General features: G+C 32.6%; 4 protein-coding genes and 1 non-coding gene across 8 annotated transcripts; 4 read left to right on the top strand and 1 right to left on the bottom strand.

Moving 5' to 3' along the window:
* Window positions 1–2,015: 2,015 nt before the first annotated feature.
* On the top strand, window positions 2,016–3,483 carry LOC8258573 (transcription factor MYB123). Of its 3 annotated transcripts, none has more exons than XM_048371589.1 (3): window positions 2,016–2,225; window positions 2,337–2,484; window positions 2,656–3,483. In XM_048371589.1, exons 1-3 carry the CDS (start codon window positions 2,093–2,095, stop codon window positions 3,341–3,343), a joined length of 969 nt encoding a protein of 322 aa, XP_048227546.1. In that variant the 5' UTR covers window positions 2,016–2,092; the 3' UTR covers window positions 3,344–3,483. The 3 variants fall into 3 exon arrangements, with proteins under 3 accessions (XP_048227546.1, XP_048227547.1, XP_015572891.3); XM_048371590.1 differs by having other exon boundaries at window positions 2,340–2,484; XM_015717405.3 differs by having other exon boundaries at window positions 2,355–2,484.
* A 3,445-nt stretch (window positions 3,484–6,928) lies between these two features.
* LOC8281202 (NAD(P)H-quinone oxidoreductase subunit U, chloroplastic) lies at window positions 6,929–8,916 on the bottom strand. The gene is made up of 4 exons (XM_015717441.3): window positions 8,590–8,916; window positions 8,329–8,480; window positions 8,079–8,222; window positions 6,929–7,127 (listed from the first exon to the last, which is right to left on the bottom strand). Exons 1-4 carry the CDS (start codon window positions 8,858–8,860, stop codon window positions 7,032–7,034), a joined length of 663 nt encoding a protein of 220 aa, XP_015572927.1. The 5' UTR covers window positions 8,861–8,916; the 3' UTR covers window positions 6,929–7,031.
* A 6-nt stretch (window positions 8,917–8,922) lies between these two features.
* LOC8258571 (peroxisome biogenesis factor 10) lies at window positions 8,923–13,325 on the top strand. 2 transcript variants are annotated; one of them, XM_015717387.3, is made up of 10 exons: window positions 8,930–9,029; window positions 9,211–9,485; window positions 9,590–9,679; window positions 9,944–10,243; window positions 10,336–10,405; window positions 10,500–10,578; window positions 10,723–10,853; window positions 11,791–11,885; window positions 12,479–12,570; window positions 12,680–13,325. In XM_015717387.3, exons 2-10 carry the CDS (start codon window positions 9,216–9,218, stop codon window positions 12,780–12,782), a joined length of 1,230 nt encoding a protein of 409 aa, XP_015572873.2. In that variant the 5' UTR covers window positions 8,930–9,029; window positions 9,211–9,215; the 3' UTR covers window positions 12,783–13,325. The 2 variants fall into 2 exon arrangements, with proteins under 2 accessions (XP_048227707.1, XP_015572873.2); XM_048371750.1 differs by lacking the exon at window positions 12,479–12,570 and having other exon boundaries at window positions 8,923–9,029.
* On the top strand, window positions 9,013–9,084 carry TRNAD-GUC. Its single transcript has one exon. It is a non-coding gene; the product is annotated as a tRNA-Asp (tRNA).
* A 903-nt stretch (window positions 13,326–14,228) lies between the features above and the next one.
* Window positions 14,229–17,428, top strand: LOC8258570 (40S ribosomal protein S3-3). Its single transcript, XM_002516077.4, has 6 exons — window positions 14,229–14,430; window positions 14,621–14,768; window positions 14,882–15,053; window positions 16,726–16,780; window positions 16,887–17,018; window positions 17,114–17,428. Exons 1-6 carry the CDS (start codon window positions 14,401–14,403, stop codon window positions 17,279–17,281), a joined length of 705 nt encoding a protein of 234 aa, XP_002516123.1. The 5' UTR covers window positions 14,229–14,400; the 3' UTR covers window positions 17,282–17,428.
* Window positions 17,429–19,135: the final 1,707 nt, after the last annotated feature.

The raw sequence follows: 19,135 nt of genomic DNA on the forward strand, positions 1-19,135 counted from the left end.
TTGAAGTTAATTAATTTATCCTATAATAATAAGAAGAAAACAATTGATTTGATCATATGACACTAATATTATAAATATTCTGAATTATTAAATTTATGACGTTTAATCTTAACCGTTGAATAGAAAAATCTTTACTAGTTACCGATAATATATGTTAGGTATTAAATATTTAGCATAACACAAGCAAAGTAAGATAGGGTTGTAGATAGAGTCGCAGAAAAGATACCCGGAGAAGATAGATTCTCTAGTCCTTCAAATACAATTTTAAAAAATGAAGCAATAGAATCCTGGCAAGAAGAATTGGCTTTTGTTTGATATTGATCCAACAAGAGCTGAAAAGGGTGTTATACCAACATCAACAAAAACAGAAAATTTGCAGCAATTGCAGTGACAACATAAAAGCATATGAGGTTCATGCCCAAATCTTACTTTGATACATTGCATAGAATCGAACTCATATTGGCCACTGTTCATGCTAAGTTAATAAATGTGATAAAATCAGAACTGGGTGGTCTGATTTTGAGGTAGAGAGAAATAATAAATGTGAAAATTGAGAGTTTGAGAGGAAAAGCTAACGTCTATAGTTGAATTTTTTTAAAAATTTATAAAATAAATAAGGTTATTTATCTTTTTATTTTACAATTTATATAAGTTAAAGAGAAAAGAAAAAGTATTGATTTAATCTTTATTGTAAGTAAAGTTTTCATGACGTTGGTGTTATTTAATAATAATAATAATAATAATGATAACCCAAAATTATTATTAATTATTTGAGTTGACCCATTACAAATTATCCAAACTTTTTATTTATTTATTTAGTCCATCGGTAAACATAAATATAGGAGTAATATATATATATATATATATATATATATATATTAGTTTCGATATCTAAATTTTTTTAATATCCGCACATAATTTTTAATAAATAGGTATATATTTACTTTTGACACATGAGATTCAAGCTTATAGACTTGTTTGGTTCAGCTGATCAATACAGCTCGTGGCAAATGACTGATAAATTAAACCGTTTGGTAAAATTTTATTAGCGGTTGTTGTTAGTATGTTAGATAACAATTGAAGGTATAATTTATCGTTAAATATATTTTATTATATTTAATGATATAAATTAATAATAATTAAAAAATTTATAATTAATTTTCTTTAGCTCAATTGTATTATTATTAAAATATTTATAAAAATTATTTTTTAAAAGTAGAGATTTAAATTTAATTTTACTAATAAAAATTTCTAATTTCAGATATCATAATTTTAAATATTATAATTATTTAATTATTAAAAATAATTTTAATTATATGAGAACAATTTAAAATAAATTGTTTTAATAAATTTTAATTAAGATAATAATATTTAAATAAATAAAAAAATCAAATCAGCTATCGATTGACAAGAAAAAGCTTTAGATAGAAACGTCAATTTGATTGAGACTAAATTAGTTACCAGTTGTTATTTTTTAAATTTTTTATTAAATAATTTAATATAATAATTCAGTGAAACAACTATCACCGCATCAAACTTCCGAATCAAACATGCCCTATGTGAAATTTTGAGATTTTCTCTATTAACTTATTGATTAATAAGTTATATTCCTAATTAAATACTTATTCTAATTCAAAGAAATAATATATTAATAAATATTAGTTTTCCAATTACATAATAATTTTAATTATAAAGAATAATATTTTTAAATATTATGTTTACTAATAATTAATTTTTAATTACTATAATTGATTAGGGTCGACCACTTCATAAAATTTAATAATATACATACTAATGTGTTCAATTTAGCTCAGTTTCAAGAAAAATTATCAATTTTTAAATGGAAATTAGGTATTAAATTTAAAATCCAATTATATTAGGAAATAATTAAAATTGCTATAATTGATTAAGGCCGACCACTTCATAAAATTTAATTAATAATTTCAATTAAATATCTAATATCCTTATCCAATGGCCTATAAAACGTTCGTGCCCACTTTATCGTTATTGTGCATATTTTCTTCTGGATTCTTGTGTTAGACACTGCAATAATAGGGAGAAAAAGAATCTAAAAAGAAAATAAACAAGAGAGATGGGGAGGAGTCCATGTTGCTCCAAGGAAGGACTGAATCGAGGAGCATGGACGGCATTAGAGGATAAAATTCTTACTGCTTACATTAAAGCTCATGGCGAAGGCAATTGGAGAAACCTACCCAAGAGAGCTGGTATATATATACATATATAATCATATGTATTAAATGTTCCAAGTTGTTTTCTTTTAAACTAAGTTCATCTGATGATACATTTATTCGTTTTAATGGAGATTTATGTTGAAGAAGATAATTGTGTTGTAGGGTTGAAGAGATGTGGTAAGAGTTGTAGACTTAGATGGTTAAACTATCTGAGGCCAGATATCAAAAGAGGTAACATTTCTCATGATGAAGAAGACCTCATTATTAGACTCCATAAGCTTCTTGGTAACAGGTTCTCTCTCTCTCTCTCTCTCTCTCTCTCTCTCACACACACACTGCTTCTTCTCCATTTATAACTTCTGAGTATTGGATATTCATCACTCACTATTATATATACCTAACATATATATGATTTCAGATATTCAATAATTTTGATTTCTTTTACATGAACGTATATATGCAGATGGTCTCTAATAGCTGGAAGGTTACCTGGGCGAACAGACAATGAAATCAAGAACTATTGGAACACTACTTTGGGAAAGAAAGCGAATGCTCAATCAACTAATTCACAGCAATCAAAAACCAATTGTAAACAGGGAAAGCCTGCTGCTGAAACCCACATGACCAACAAACCATCAACCTTATCTCAGCCAACAACCCAAGTCATCCGCACCAAAGCTACTAGGTGCACCAAAGTTTTCCTCTCATTGCCGCCACTTCCATCACCTGAAGTTAACACCATCGACCTCAACCCGGCAGCCGTATACCCAGCTCAGTTATCCTTGGCTATTCACCATCCTTATCAAGATTCTGAATATTTTTCAGAATTCAACTGTAGTAAGACTAATGAGCTGGAGCTTCGAAGCTGCCATCTTTATCATTTAGATAATTTACTGAATCTTGACTGCCACCAATTTCAACCAAGGGATGGAGATGTTGCACCAGTCAACTCTGATAATAATTACCAGGAGAGCTTTTCCATGAAACCCAAGCATCATGATCAGTCGCCTCTAGATCCACACTTAGAAGAGCCGCCCATGTTCAAGGACTGGACTACAAGTGCTGCTAGTGCTAGGCTTGGAGACAATGCCAATTTGGACTTTGAATCTTTGGCATTCCTGCTTGATTCTGAGGAATGGTCATGCCAATAATAAATTAGAAAAACATTAATTTCTTGAAAACATAGGACTACTCTCAGATTATAGGTTTCATGCTGCCTTTAAGAAAAAACATTTAGGTTTCATGCACTTTTTTATATTTATTCATTTTGTCAATATACTTACGTTGCATCGATGTGCATAAATAGGTCATTGTGAATGATTGCTGTATATATATATATATATAATATATGATAAGTGATGCCTATATTTTATATAATTTTAGAAGGAAAAAAAGCTTTATTAAGGAATCTCAAAGCAATCCGGTTTTCCACACACATAGAAGTGACCTGCCAAACAACTAGACCAGCATGAGATATTGATGCTCTAGCAATGGAGTGAACAACAATATTAGCTTGTCTATTAACAAAATGAACAGAAAACCCATTTTCTGATGCAAGAAGAAAATTACACTCTTGGATTTAAGCATCAAATTCTAAATGATCACCAGGTCACGAGGAAAGAGCAGCTACTACAACTTTGTAACCCATTTCAAAAACAACCCTTGAATATCTCAAGGATTTTACCCAACTCGGAGTCTCACGAAGAGAGATTGCTTCAGCTTCCGTTGGAGACAGATTACCTGGGAAATTCTGAAACATACCAAACAGAACCGATCCCGTATGATTCCTCAAGATACACCCAAGACCAACACGAGCTTCTTGAGCAAAAATACCAGCATCTAAATTACACTTAACAGCACCAGGCACTGGACAACACTATCTTAAAACACGACTAGCGTGTGAGAAAATAGAGCTGGGCAATCCCGATGAGACGCTCAGCTTTGCCTTTGCTTCTTTCCATTGTTTCACAAATAACATGCCCAGCTCCACAGTAGAAAAGCATTCCTTTGTTATGTAATTCTTAACCAAATGCTTCACATAATGACTTTTCATTCATTAGTGTTAGAAGTTGTACTATCTTCTATTCAGGATTCGCAGGGATAGGTATGGAGACAATGATTGGAATCAAGCAAGAAATGCTAAGGGTAAAGTTTGGTTTTTCATTTTTTATATATAAGCAGAGTATTCTTATTAATTATATATGAGGGAGACGCTAGTTGATTAAAGAAAATCTTCTTTTTTGGTCAATATTAAAGAAAATCTCACTCTGGAATAAATTACAAAAGACAGAAGCAAAGACAAAAAATCCCAACTTCAGATCTAAATGATTACAACAGGATTTCTTGAATATATGAGCAGAGAAATAAATAGACGCTAAATATAAAGAAAGGAACAACTCATGAATTTCTTAGAATTATTATACTCATAATAAGTTCAGACCCTGACAAAATTGGCAAGGCAACATCAATTATAGAACAGTAATCACAGCTTGAGAATCCCCCGTATTTGATAGCTTCTACTATTTTCAGTTCGATTGGGGACTCCCGGAGAAGATAAGTCGTGGATGGAAGTGTCGATTTTTGTAATTAATTCTTGATAACCATACAAGTAAAGTTCAACATTTTGAGCTTTTCAATGACTGTGAGATACTCAACGTGTAAAAGCATGTATGGTACATATGTTAAATTTTTTATTTTTAAAAATTATTTATAAAATAAAATTTGAATATATTTTTTATTCTTGTAAAAACATCTACCTTTTATTATTTTAAAAATATAATTTTTATTTTTTAATATAAAGTAAAAAATTCACGTGACTATTTATACACGGAGAGTCAAATACAGTTTCTATTTCATAATCTTACAAAACAATTGACAAAATTTAGAAAGAAAAAAATAAATTAAAACCCTTAATGCTTATAAATAAAGATAAAATATAAAATATAAAGATCCATTGAATCCAAATAAATTTTTTTTACTCTTTAAATTTAAATATTTTTTAAAATACTACTTATTATAAAAATTAGAAAAAAAATACAAAATATTACCTTATGATTTAACTTTTTGATACAAAGAGTCATGTAATCTTTTAAGAGTTAAAATGTTAACAATTTGTATTTAAATTTACTGATACAAAGAGTCATATACTTCTTTAAAAGTTAAAACGTTAACAATTTACATTTAAATTTACTAACATTATTAATTTAATAGTTGTAACTCACTTATCCAGTGTGTTTTGTGTGTTAAAAGAGAGATTTTTATACCTATTCATCGAGATAGTGACTTGAAGAGGAAACTAAAAGGATTTCTAACTCAGCAATTATATTATAATCACCTACTGAGCAGGGACGCATGGCTATCTTAGTGATCTAGTGACGTTATGATAAAATTTTATGTTACTTTACAGAATATTCGATATAATCAAGGTTTAAACCGACCTTTGCTATTATCTCGAGTTTAATTGATTGGTCCGATGACATAGACATTTGAATTCAAAATTTTAAGTTAAAAGTCTCGATAGTTTGACCTGTCTGGTTATCTATCCCATTACCGTCCTACCATGAATGATTATGAAAAAATGGCTAGTGTTACTTAGAGAAGGACTATGTGGTTGTGTTGGGAAGTGGGCACCTCTCTTGTGCCAATGCGAAAAGGTTTAATTACTGATGGGCAGATGAAGGAAAGTGGAAATAAAAGGCAAGAAATGAATTTGTGGGTTTCCTTTCTTACCCGTTTTCCTCTTCCAAACAATGCGTAAGGTTTCATATGTTAGAAAATAGGAATGGACTTTGGTCCAGCAAATATACAGGACTCCTGTAGCCTTAGCCCAATATAAATTCTTGCCCATGAGGAAGAAGTCGATCCATTTGCTGTACTCTTTTTGGGATCTAGTATTGCCTTGTATTATGGGGCTTTGGTATCCCCTTTTTTTTTTTTCTTTCTTTTTCGTAGATCAAGGTTCCATGCTAGATTTCAATAGGGTTTATTACTATATTCCCTTATAGTTCTCATATTCTACTACTTATCATCCTTCCATTTTATGATTATATAGTAGAAATTTTTGTTAGAATTTAACATGAAACAAACGTTACAAGATTTAAAGCCACTAAGTCAAGGGACTAAATAGATTAAATAAAATTATAATTAGATTCTTATTAAATTAGAGTAAATTCTTTCTTTCTTTTAAACTGCTAAAGATTAGAGCAAATAAAATAACTAATTAATTATTATTTTATTAGATATCAAAAATAGATTGTGCCAGAAGTAATAAATTACTCTAATTTGATAAAGGTCTTCATAGCTGATTCAATGATTAAATTAAAGTATCCTTTATAATTTTAGTTATTTGTTTGTATAATTTTTGGACGGAAGAAGATAGTAATAAATTTTATTAAAATATAAGAAATATTAATGTAAAAAATAAAATATAAAAAGCAATTCGTATATTAAGCTGAAATTGAAAAGATAGATAATATTTAATTTAACATATTTAATAGTTAAATTAGAAATTAAAAAATGAAGGATTATAATATTTATATATCAAGAAATAATTACTATAATATAAAAACTAACCAGAGAAAAATAATAATCATCCAGTTTCAATGTATGCATTATCTGTTATAATATCAAGATTTTAAGAATTTTTGAAATTGTTTTTTAAATGTTGCTTGGAAGCCATTTAAATTCTTAATAAAAATACATTAGCTTCGATTTGAGTTAATCGGTTGAACTTCGTATAAGCAACATAACAATAGGTATTCATGTGAAATAGACTAATAAATATACAATATTATTATAAAAGAATAAGAAAAAGAAAAAGAATTGATGAAATTATACACCTTATCGGTTGAGGGCAATGGATAAGACGAAGGACAGTACTAACCAACCCAATAAAAAGTATCCCACCAATCTTGTCGTTTCCACGTCTTCTGGTTCCTGCCACCAGGATTCTCCTTATCGTTATCAAAAAACAGTTAAACTAACAGCTTCAGGAAAGAAATTAAAAGAGTGCCAAAATATGGATCTTGGTACTGCTAAAAACGATTAGTTAAATTAAATATATTCTTTCATTTAAGAACCTCTCAGTAAAAGCCGACGTGGACCTCTTTCTAAGAGACCCTTTCTTGTGACTTTGCATCACGTATCCGTTTCTGTAAACATTGATAATATAATAATAACCACTGTAAAATCTAGTTGCGTTTTAACTCAACTAAAATTTTATTTATTGAAAAGCTAACAGGCCATGAACTTAAACTCGAGACTTTTCACTTCTAATAACAAACACTTTTGCCATTTAAACTAAACCCCAAACGTAACAGAATTTTTTTTTAATCAAATCTAAATAATAAAATAAATATATTGCTATAGCTTTTAACTATTTAGTTCTTAAAACTCAGATTAGTTAAATAATTTTATAATTAGTATTATATAGAAAATTTGAAATATATATGTATGTGAAAGATATAATATAAATATTATGTATGTATAAGTACTCATTATATATATTTAGAGAAAATTTAAAATAATTTTAAAGTCTAAATATAATTGGGCTTTTAAATTAAAAACCTTAACTAAACAGAAAACGATACTTACCGTTTCATCTATTTTTATAAATTAATATATGTTTGAACATAATTCAATTAATTTCAAGTTAATTTTAAATTGAGTGATGCAAAACTGTAGTGCTCCACGGCCAATCTACTTGAGTAGCCTATGTTTGAGTTCAATCCGATTAATATTTACTTTCACGTGTCCTTTAAGCTAATCCTCAATGGCTAGACAATGCTAAGATAAATAAAACGCATATGTTATAAGGAAGAAAATAGGGATATTTAAAAAAAAAAAAAGAAAAAGAAAAATAACAACAATGAAAAATTAGTTGCAAACCTGCACAGGCGGAGGAGTATCTGGCGAGGGTTTTACTTTGTCGGTTTCATAAGGCCAAGCATATCTATCTGGATTCTCACTTCTTGCCAAGCTCCAGTCGTACATTCTTCTCTCGTCTTCTGATGATAATATTGCGTATGATTCCTACACATAATTAATAAACACAACTTCAATATTCATACACTTGAGATTGAATAATAAAATTGCCAAAAAAATCTTTAAAATAAAAATAAAAAGATTAGGTAGTAACTTTCAGAAGCTCCATTTCCTTCCTGACATCTTCTTCATCTAGTCCTTGCTTCAGCAATTCTTCAACCTTGTTTTTATATGCAACTGTAACCTCCTCATTAGAACATCCTCTTTTAACCCCAAGTCTACCGTAATAATCTACATCTGTAATGGCTGCATTAATTCCAAAAATACACTTCATTAGTTGAATCTGCTTTCGTTGAACTCAGTACAAACCCAAAACCCTCAAAGGCTTTTAAGAACAAAAGGGTTAGTAATTTACGTATGCCACGAAGAGCTCTCTCCACATTAAGAGCAGAAATCAAAGAAGGTCCTTCTGGAACTTCCATTAATGTCTCTGATTCTTCTTCTTCTTCTTGTACCTTTGTTGCTGCTGTACTCTCCGCTGTTCCATCGCTTGAGCTACTTCTGATAACATGTCTACATGTTTTTCTTGGTGCAAAATTCAATAAAACACTAGTGTTCTTGGTGGTTGAAATGGGGAAATTCTGCCGCAAAATATAAATTGTTGCTGAAGTAGATGACACGGCCATGGCATTAGCTTGGTGCCACTTCCTTCTTTGCTTTTCGAGCCTGTTATTTATATTGGCAAAGATAGAGTACTAGTGGAGTGTCTTAAGCCGCTAGAATTTTATCTGCTTAGAAAAATCTTCAAGATGAATATTACTGATTTGTCAGCAACAAAGTCGTTGTAGTATAGTGGTGAGTATTCCCGCCTGTCACGCGGGTGACCCGGGTTCGATCCCCGGCAACGGCGAGCATTTTGCTTTTCTCCTTTTTTTTTTTGTCAATTTCTAACAAAAACGTCGTCGTTCGACTTTGTTAAAGCTGAACGACATCGTTTCAGTGATGAGGTTCAGTTACTTATCGTTCATCATTTCAGTAATAATGAACACAGGGAGTAGAGAAACGAAGCTGAAAGTTGGTTTTGAAGGAGCGGATATGGGGATTACAAGGAACACGGAATCGGGTTCAGGCAGTGAGGGTGTACAATCGGCTGCTAACAATGAACTGCGACGGTTTCCTCCGGCAGCTCAGCCGGAGATTATGAGAGCAGCAGAGAAAGACGATCAATACGCGTCTTTTGTGTACGATGCTTGTCGCGACGCTTTTCGTCACCTATTTGGTACAAGACTGGCTGTTGCTTATCAGAGTGAGGTTATTACTTACTTTATAAGCTCTCTGCTATTGTCATGAAACAAACTCGTTTTTATTTAATGAATTAGCATAATTTTGGTTTACTTCTTTATTGGTTTTCGCAGACAAAGCTTCTTGGACAGATGCTTTATTATGTACTAACAACAGGTTCAGGCCAACAAACCCTCGGAGAAGAGTACTGTGACATTACTCAGGTTGTCTTCTTTTTTATTTTACTTGGAAAGTCGAATTATGCAAAATTGAATTCTGATTAGACAATTCTCATCTTTTGAAACCTTATATTTGCTACAATTCAGTTCTCTCAACTTAAATAAAATAAAAAATAAAACAAGCATTTTTTGGAAGCACATTTCAAATTCATTTGAATTGCGCTCCTGCACAGTGATTTGTTCCAAACAAAGACCTTCTTAGAATTTTGTTTGTTTGGTAATGTTGTTGATTGCTGCTTTTGCTGTTAGGTTTCCGGTCCACATGGCCTTCCTCCAACACCAGCAAGGCGTGCTCTTTTCATTTTATATCAGACTGCTGTTCCTTACATGGCTGAAAGAATTAGCTCAAGAGTTGCTTCTCGTGGCATCACTCTTGCCGATTCCATACCTGATGAGCCATACACCAACACTGCTACTGAGAGCCGTGGAATTCAATCTTCTGTAATGGTTGACCTTCCATCCACCTCTGGATCAGGCGCTTCAATAGTAACGAGGTTGAGGCAGAATTTTAGTGGCCTATGGTTAACTGCAGTTCGGAGATGGCCTACGGTATTGAAACATGAGGTTTTATTGTCATGATGATGCATGGAGGATTTAATTATTATTTTTATGTAAGACTTTCTTATGCTTGTTGCATTCAGGTGCTTCCTGTGGCTCGTGAATTTTTACAATTGATTCTTCGAACAAACCTCATGTTTTTCTATTTTGAAGGTGAATCCTCTGGTTTGATGATTTTATATGATATGACGGTTCTAATCAATGATTTGAATAGGAAATTATCTCACAGTTATTCTTAATTTTGTAGGGCTATATTATCATATATCGAAACGTGCAGCTGGCATTCGTTATGTTTTCATTGGAAAGCCCTCAAATCAAAGGCCTAGGTATGGAGTTCTTTACTATGTTATAAATCATAATGGACTTAGTTATTTTTGGTAGTTCATATTGTTTTTGTGTTTCTTCGGTCATTTTCTTCTGCAGTTTTTCTGAGACATATATGCTGAATATTTGATTTTCTTTTGGTGTAGATACCAAATACTAGGAGTTTTCCTTCTAATTCAGCTCTGTGTCATTGCGGCTGAAGGTTTACGGCGAAGCAATTTATCTTCTCTTGCAAGTTCAGTTCATCAGACTTCCTTGGAGCCTCATCAAAGTTCAGGTTATTTATTCTATTTAATTATATTATGATTAACAGATTGTGTACGGGTAACCTGACAATGTGGTCTATGATTGGATGCCTATCTTATATTGTTCCTTTTGTGTATCATGTGCTAATAAGGTTGTTATAGTTGTTGTATATTAAATATGATTGCATATAGCAATTAGAAGATTAGTTTAATTAGGAGTCCTTAAATAATTAGGATTGTATATAGTGTATATATATGAGTGTAACTCTATTGATTAATTCAACTTTTTAGAATCCTTCAGTCAGATTACATGGTATAAGAGCCGGCCTTTTGTCTGCGATGGTGGGTTTGGATCTGGCCCGTTTGCATGTCACGCTAAGCATGAGGGAGGGTGTTAGAAGTTGTATTTATCCCACATCGCTTATTGTATATAAGTGGATTGGGCACCCTCTTCCTTTGAGCTAGCTTTTGGGAATGGGTTTTAACCCACCCCATTTATCAAAAGTAATTGTGCAACTTTAGTATGATGAAGTACATGCTTGAGAAGAAAATTAGAGTAAGTTCGTTAGACATCATATTCAGAAATATATTCCTATTAATATGATAGCTGAAGCTGCTCTCCTTTAAAGACAATATCTCAGTTAACCCTACCTGGCATTATCAGGGTATGTGGTTTATAACATAAACAAGATCACTGCAGAGTACAACCATAGGAGATGGTAGAGGAACACCAAGATCTGGGGTCTGGACTCTTAATTTCTCATTCTTGTATCAAATTATTTCTTCTACTGAAAGTGCCAACGATAAGTGAAATAAAGTGAAGTTATGATGTAAACTTTTTCAAAAATATATTCATTACTTGTCCTAAAAGTGACTCCAAATGCAAGTTGTTTCCTTGCATATTAAGTTCCTCTATTTGTAGTCTTCCTTGATCTACTTCTAAATACTCCTCTCTTTGTGGGTTTATAGGACGAGGTTTGCCTGTCTTAAATGAAGAAGGTAATTTGATAGCTACAGAAGCTGGCAGGGGGAGTTGGGTATCAGATTCCACATCAACTTCAGAGGTAAGAAATATTGGAAAATATTGTTTTTTCCTCTCTTTTTCTCACCGTTGCCTTTGCCTTCACAACTCTCATGTTATAACTGCAAAAGTACGTGGTTTTATGGTTCTGGGTACTAGCAACCAAAAACACACACATGTAGAAAAAAATAATAAAATGGTTAGCTTAGAAAGAAGGCACAGAGGAAAAAGACAGAAAAAAAATAAAAATACATATGCGTTAACCTCTTGCAGGAATATGTCCATGGACCCATCGTGATTGACGAGAAAGTTTAATAATATCGAGGATTGCATTGAATTAGCTTTCCCATATGGAAACAACTTAGGAAAAGCAAAAATCTAGAGCCTTGTCCTTAGATGAGGCGTCAAACATACTTCTATTATTGATGGTTAGATGGCAATTAAAACAGTATTTCTTGATCTAACGGAAGACCTGGCCATACCAAAAGTAGAACTTATTCTGTCTTTTCCTAATAGAAGTGCTACTACTTGCTGATATAATTTGTTCTGACATATTCTATTCTCGGATTATCTGTTTAATAACTTGAAAAGTTCTTGGTCTTATTATCGTGTTGCTATTATTTTGTGTCTGATTAGTCGTCTGGAGTAAGTGGGGCAAGCAAATGCACACTCTGTTTGAGTAATCGGCAATATCCAACTGCAACAGCCTGTGGTCATGTTTTTTGCTGGTTGTCTCTCGCTCTCAATCATTTATCTTTTCTTGTTTCTTACTCTACTCATTGGTTAAAAGAGAGACATGGTTTTTCTCATCTTAACGAACACGTGCTCTTTCTGTAGGAATTGCATAATGGAATGGTGCAACGAAAAGCCCGAATGCCCTCTCTGCCGGACCCCTATAACTCATTCAAGCCTAGTTTGTTTATACCATTCAGATTTCTAGCATTTTGATAATGGAGTTCAGCCTTGATAAATTGACAGCAGTGGGAAGTAACTGAAAGCAACTGCATGAGGAAGTAACTGAAAGCAACTGGGGAGCACTGTTTCTTCTGACAATGCAAAACATTTAGAGGTGTAGAAAATAAGGAGTCTTAGGTGACCATAATAACAGTTGCCTTGCAACTGTTTCAAGAGAACTGTGTTCTTGCTCTCGGAAACATCTACGATGCGCTTCTCTAATGGATGAATAGCTGCATTGCTGTGGCATGAAGATCAAGATTCCATATGTATAAAATAATGATGATATGATTTAGGCCTTAGACTCAAATCTGCCCCTCAACTATAGCTCATTGGTCGTCATTCTTTTTGGGAGAAATACACAAAATGTTTGTCTTTAAGGGTCAAAAGATGTGGTTTGTTACGGTATCTTGATTCTTTCTGAGGACATTAGTCCATTTTTCGGTCAATTAATACCGTTACGGGGCACGATTTAAAAGTAAAATAACTGTAATTTGAATAAATTTTACGGATTCATTCTTGCAGGACTTGTTTACTTGTTATGAACTATTTATGTGAGCAAATAATTATGCAACTGAAAGAAACTTCAGAAAAAGAATTTCCATACGAGTCATATTTGCATCTGGAATGATAAAATGATAGATTGGCAGTACATGCATTTGTATATAGACAATAGTTTTGGTACATGAAAATAAAAGCCTAATTATCAATTAAATTTTGATTTTATTATATTTTTAATAACGTTATCCAATTGTTTTAGAATTTATAAAATAAGATTAGAGCTTACAATCTTTTACTTAAATTACTATTCGATAAGATGTTTTTTAAAAAAAAATGAAAATACCTACATGACTATCCTTGTACTAAATAAATAACGAGTTAGAAAAAAATTTTACTCGATTCATCTAATGAATTACACGCACTATTTAATTTGATTTAAAAATCAAAACTATACCTTAGTCCATTGAAATTATTATGGACATCTAGTGTTACTAGTAGCAACCTATGATTTGATGCTGCAATGGCAACAATGGAGGCGACGACAACGATATTAGCAACAAAAGTAAGAGAAGGGACAAACTTTTGATTTAGGGTGTTTAATTGACTTTTTGCTCCGCCTTACAAATCTTAAGAATTTTTAAATTTATATTCTTCATTTTATTCAATATTTGTTTTTTAATTTTGAACAAGAGAGAGAGAGAGAGAGAGAGAAGAGAGATGAAACCAATGCGTGCGAATTAACGAGTGACGTGGAAAAAATAATATAGGTGGATATGCCGCCACCTTAGGTTTTTGTTTGTCTACTAATTAAAATTCAGAGAGTTTTCTGTTATCAATTGAAATATAAGGACTCGTGTGATACACCCTCAAGCATGAGGGACGGTCAGTGCCATTTACCATACTTTTACTTAACATCTATTATAATCTCGACCGTCCAAATAAACAACATTAGCCACCGTACGATCAATTAACCTATGAAACCCTAGTATATAGTATCACACCGACCCAATTTAAACGCTTCACTAACATTAGGGTTTCACTTTAGCCTTCGAACAGAACTCGTTAGCGCCGAACACACTTCAGTTTCTCCAATTCTGAGAAACATGTCTACTCAAATCAGTAAGAAGCGCAAGGTCAGGCACTATTACTTCTGTTTACTCATCTTTAACTCATTCACTTTTTCGCTTCTCTTTTTAGACAATTTCTTTTTTACGTTTAGTTTGTAATTTATATTACGGAAGATGAAAGAAGATTATAGTTTTGGCTTAGTGATGAGTGATTTGAAAATGAATCGCTGAATTATGCCATTTTTCATTTGTGCAGTTTGTTGCGGATGGTGTTTTTTATGCTGAGCTGAATGAGGTATTGACTAGAGAGCTTGCCGAGGATGGTTACTCTGGTGTTGAAGTTAGGGTTACACCGATGCGCACTGAAATAATCATTAGGGCTACTAGGACCCAGAATGTTCTTGGTAAATTTGAAATCCTTTTAACTATATAGCACAATTGAGAAAGTTTTTAAATTTTGTCAGCAAATCAAAAATTTAGTGTTTTATTCGATTTGAGGGCCTGTTTGTTTAATTAGGTGAGAAGGGAAGAAGAATCAGGGAGCTGACTTCTGTAGTTCAGAAACGATTTAACTTTCCTGATAACAGTGTGGAACTCTATGCTGAGAAAGTTAACAATAGGGGTCTCTGCGCTATTGCACAGGCCGAGTCTCTTCGTTACAAGCTCCTTGGAGGCCTTGCTGTTAGGAGGTATATTGCAGATAGCAAACTATTTTCTCTTCTTCATAAGTTGTATCTTTACCTTTTTAACTATTCATCGTGTTACTTGATGTCAAATTAGGTAAAACTTATTGATTGTTTGTTATATTGCTCGCATTGCCATCTTCCACTGCATGCGGTTCAGTATGTCTCATGTGTGGCTACATGGCTTCCTTTTTATCTTTTAGAAAACAAACTGTTTTGTAAAGTCTATTGATCTATTGTGTTTTTCCACTGTTCTCGGAAGTTACCTTTTCCTTGACCACGTCATCTTTACAGCGAGACAGTTTCCGGAAAAAACTATCTCGTGTCTGATGATGACCATATCTCGTGATGCCATCTACTTTAATATCCTGAGGAATTACGGTCATACTCCTTTGCTAATAATAGTGGATGGTAGATATTTCTTGAGCATTACAAGTCTAGTCTTTCTATACAGGATGAATATTTTTTCATGCATATTATTTGCTATATATATTTGCATTGATTTGTTACTCATTATTAGTTGGTCCATTCTGGTTGTTTGGTTTGGTTGCTTTTCAAATGGATTACTAACCATCTTGACAATCCATATGCTAGTTTATTAAAGTAGTTGTTTTCTTACTCCATTTTAATGAAGTCTTGACTACTTTCATTATAGAAATATCTTGCTGACCTTAGCACATTCATATGTTAAAGTTTGAAATGACTAGAAAGTGTGTACTATAGTTAAAGTTTGAAATGACTAGAAAGTGTGTACTATAGTTATACGACTTCATGACAGTACTGACAGCAAAATTTACTGGAGAGTTGGTTATCCTTGCTCCTTGTTCTTCAAGTAAAATCTTGGAAGTTTGGAATGTCCCCTCACAGCTGACATCTTATTCTTAATTATTTTTTGGGGAAACATCTTATTCTTATCTAAGTCAGATTATAAAGTCAAAATCAAGTGCATGCCCATAATTAGTGCTATGTTGCAGGCTTGTTTGCTTATGCTGTTCTTAGCTATCTGAGCATGTAACTATTGTCTGATGGGCATTGAGGAGTTATATACCAATGTTTATATAAGCGATTTATTTTTGGGGAGGTTGGTAGGACTTTTGTGCTACTCGTTAGGTGTTTGGCTGTGCACCTAATACTATTTGTGCTTCTTTGAGGATTTGCATAACAAATATTTCTATATTTGTTGATAGTAACTGTCCTCCCCCTTATTTGCTTATCAGATGAGTGTTTGGATTTTTATATCAATGCTAGTATTAAAGCAGCCTTTTTGATTTTGTCAGGCTTCCCATGCTCTGTAATGTGTTCATTGTTTGGAATGTGGTACTTGCCACTGCCAGTCATGAATCCTCCTTTGGGTGGTTGTATGCACATTTGTACTTACATGTTTATGTTCTTAATCTGTCTCTGCTGGTTATAATGATTTTGGGGATAATGTAATGCTCTTAGTTTGGAATATTGAATAGAGCTTTCTACTGGCTTTTGCGATGTCATTGGACCTTTATTTATGTATGTTATGGGCTACGGACGGTTCTTGGGCGTGGTGTAGGCAATTTTTTATTTATTTTTCTGTCCTGAACATCTTTTCTGCTTTTCATACACTTGTGAACTACATGAAGTTCCTTCAGGGGTGGACCTTTAAGCAATGTGATTTTTAGAAATGGTCCTTTTAAATTGTTTGCAGGGCTTGCTATGGTGTGTTGAGATTTATAATGGAGAGTGGGGCAAAAGGATGCGAGGTATGCTCTATGGTTCTTTTTGCTTTGCTTTATCCCAAATGTGCATTTTTCTGCTAACATATGTACGTTTGTTGTTAAGTTAAATATTTCATGTATATTCTTGTAGGTTATTGTGAGTGGAAAGCTCAGAGCACAGCGTGCCAAGTCCATGAAATTCAAGGATGGGTACATGATTTCCTCTGGTCAACCTGTCAAGGAATATATTGACTCTGCTGTGAGGCATGTTCTTCTAAGACAGGTCAGTAGCTTCTTATGTTTGTATAATCGATTGCTGTGATGGTCAATCGCCTATCTTAGTTTTTGATTTTTAATCCTAACTTTGTATGGTATTAGGGTGTACTTGGTATCAAGGTTAAGATCATGCTTGACTGGGATCCTAGGGGTAAGTTGGGTCCAATGACACCATTGCCTGATCTAGTCACAATCCATTCTCCCAAGGAAGAAGAAGAGTATAATACTCCAGCAGTGCTGACAGCCAATATTGAGATCCCAGTTGCATAAGTCCTCAATTGGAGGAAATAAGTCTGTAGTACTTGGCTTTATGGCTTTTCATATTTATAAATATTTTAGGGGAGGAAGATACTAGATGCTTGTATGAATCAAGAATTGGTTTTTTCTTGCTTATATTAGCGTCTCAAGTTTGTCTCAGAAGTAATCTTTACTAGTTTTGGACTTTTTTTCTGTTTAGGCTTTGTTGCCATGAGTTAATGTGCTTTTTCATGTCAAAAATTTACCATCTAATTCCTCTTTTTGCTGTGCTTTGCGGGTTCAGGTTTATGATCGTCCCTGCAGTGTCTTTCCATATTTATCACCTGATTGGAATTAGTCGGATGATAAAAAAACACATTTACAAATTTTTTTATTCCTTCTCCAAAAGTATCTTCAAAGCTTTATTTAAAGCGCTTTTATCAAAGAAGAATTTATTAACGTCAGTATTGGCCAAGGGATTTAGCAGTCTGGTGGTCTTAGAAAAAAGAGAACCCTAATGCTTTTTTGGATTCAAATTATTGTTAAAAAACTGCTTGTTTTATTTGGGTTTAACCACGCCCAATTCTTGCCGGACCATGCCACTTTTTGTTAGTATGTTTTTCTCTTAGTTGTGCTATTTTGAGAAAAAATAAATAAAAGAATTGATTCCAACCAAATTGCAATAGAGCCTTTTCTATAACCCAAATTAAAATCCTTTAAAAAAGTGAAATTAAATTGGAAAATAACGACTTAGTTTAGTACCTTTCTTATGAAAAAGAAACGCCCTAAAGACTAGAAAGAAACCATGCGTGGGTAAACAGCCCACTCATATCATGCATGAGCCACTGGATGATATCAGTAGGAGGATACTGAAGATGATGAACAACCCAGAGGCAGAGTGCTAGCCAATACGATCAGTAGATATGAAATATCTTCACTTTTCAATCTCTAGACAGCATGTCACGAATAGCATATAAAAATGTTTATACTTTGGTTAATTTGATACGCCGTTTTCACTTCGGGATTTCTTTGTTTCTTTTTTATTTTTCCTGTTAAATTTTTAATTTGAGTCATGAAAAGTTTTCAACTTTTTTAAGAATGTGCGAAGGGAATGTATATTAAAGGAAGGGGAGTTAAAGAGAAGAGAAGGAAAGATATTTATCTTATTGTGTTTGGTTATATACAAAATGTCATTAAAAGGAAAGGAGAAGAACTAATTAATTTTGAATATCTTAATTATAATTATAGGAATAAAAATAATAATTAATTATATTTTAATTTTTTTTCACATTCTAAATTGGAGCTATAAGGGAATCATTCCTTTTAAATTCATTTCCTCTCCTAAAAATTTCTATTTACTAATTAGATTACCTTCCATCCATACACAGTGTAAGTAACATTTTACTTATTGAGAAAAAAAAAAATTATAAAGTAAAATATATTTATTATATGGTAAACCCAACAGTAAAAATTCATTTACACATAAATTTAATGAAAAAATTAATTTGTAAATAAGATATCATAAGATTTGAGCCAAACACTTCTCAAAATATAAGTAAAAACGTCGTTCCTTCAAGCATCTGAAATAGGAGGAAAAAAAGAAAGAAGAGAAAATGAAAAGCTGCATGTCTAGAAATTTTCTCATAGCCTGTTATTTGGGAAATATTCTGTGTAAATTACGCAAGTATGAATGTTAAAATTCCATCAAGTCGGCTTATAATATGCTTGTAAAATGATTTTTAGATCCACTGGCAAACGATTATTGATTTTATTCCTGTGGTTGAAATGGAATTAGCTTAGACGAATAGGACGAGCATGTAATGCATGTGTGCTTCAGGCCTAAAAATCTTTAGTGAATGGTTGGCTACTGGCGAGTGGCTGGTGGCT

This window comes from Ricinus communis, chromosome 3 (genome assembly GCF_019578655.1).
Source record: "Ricinus communis isolate WT05 ecotype wild-type chromosome 3, ASM1957865v1, whole genome shotgun sequence".
Classification (NCBI taxonomy): domain Eukaryota; kingdom Viridiplantae; phylum Streptophyta; class Magnoliopsida; order Malpighiales; family Euphorbiaceae; genus Ricinus; species Ricinus communis.

What these genes read in the sequence shown, in the direction of transcription:
- LOC8258573 (XM_048371589.1), top strand. Translation starts at nt 2,093, where the DNA reads ATGGGGAGGAGTCCATGTTGCTCCAAGGAAGGACTGAATCGAGGAGCA. An exon ending in AAACCTACCCAAGAGAGCTG is followed by an intron (nt 2,226 to 2,336) that starts GTATATATATAC and finishes TTTATGTTGAAG; the next exon opens with AAGATAATTGTGTTGTAGGG. An exon ending in CATAAGCTTCTTGGTAACAG is followed by an intron (nt 2,485 to 2,655) that starts GTTCTCTCTCTC and finishes GTATATATGCAG; the next exon opens with ATGGTCTCTAATAGCTGGAA.
- LOC8281202 (XM_015717441.3), bottom strand. Translation starts at nt 8,860, where the DNA reads ATGGCCGTGTCATCTACTTCAGCAACAATTTATATTTTGCGGCAGAAT. An exon ending in GAGAGCTCTTCGTGGCATAC is followed by an intron (nt 8,481 to 8,589) that starts GTAAATTACTAA and finishes GAATTAATGCAG; the next exon opens with CCATTACAGATGTAGATTAT. An exon ending in ATACTCCTCCGCCTGTGCAG is followed by an intron (nt 7,128 to 8,078) that starts GTTTGCAACTAA and finishes TCCTGGTGGCAG; the next exon opens with GAACCAGAAGACGTGGAAAC.
- LOC8258571 (XM_015717387.3), top strand. Translation starts at nt 9,216, where the DNA reads ATGAACACAGGGAGTAGAGAAACGAAGCTGAAAGTTGGTTTTGAAGGA. An exon ending in CTGTTGCTTATCAGAGTGAG is followed by an intron (nt 9,486 to 9,589) that starts GTTATTACTTAC and finishes TGGTTTTCGCAG; the next exon opens with ACAAAGCTTCTTGGACAGAT. An exon ending in GGAGCCTCATCAAAGTTCAG is followed by an intron (nt 10,854 to 11,790) that starts GTTATTTATTCT and finishes GTGGGTTTATAG; the next exon opens with GACGAGGTTTGCCTGTCTTA.
- LOC8258570 (XM_002516077.4), top strand. Translation starts at nt 14,401, where the DNA reads ATGTCTACTCAAATCAGTAAGAAGCGCAAG. An exon ending in TAGGACCCAGAATGTTCTTG is followed by an intron (nt 14,769 to 14,881) that starts GTAAATTTGAAA and finishes TTGTTTAATTAG; the next exon opens with GTGAGAAGGGAAGAAGAATC. An exon ending in GGCATGTTCTTCTAAGACAG is followed by an intron (nt 17,019 to 17,113) that starts GTCAGTAGCTTC and finishes GTATGGTATTAG; the next exon opens with GGTGTACTTGGTATCAAGGT.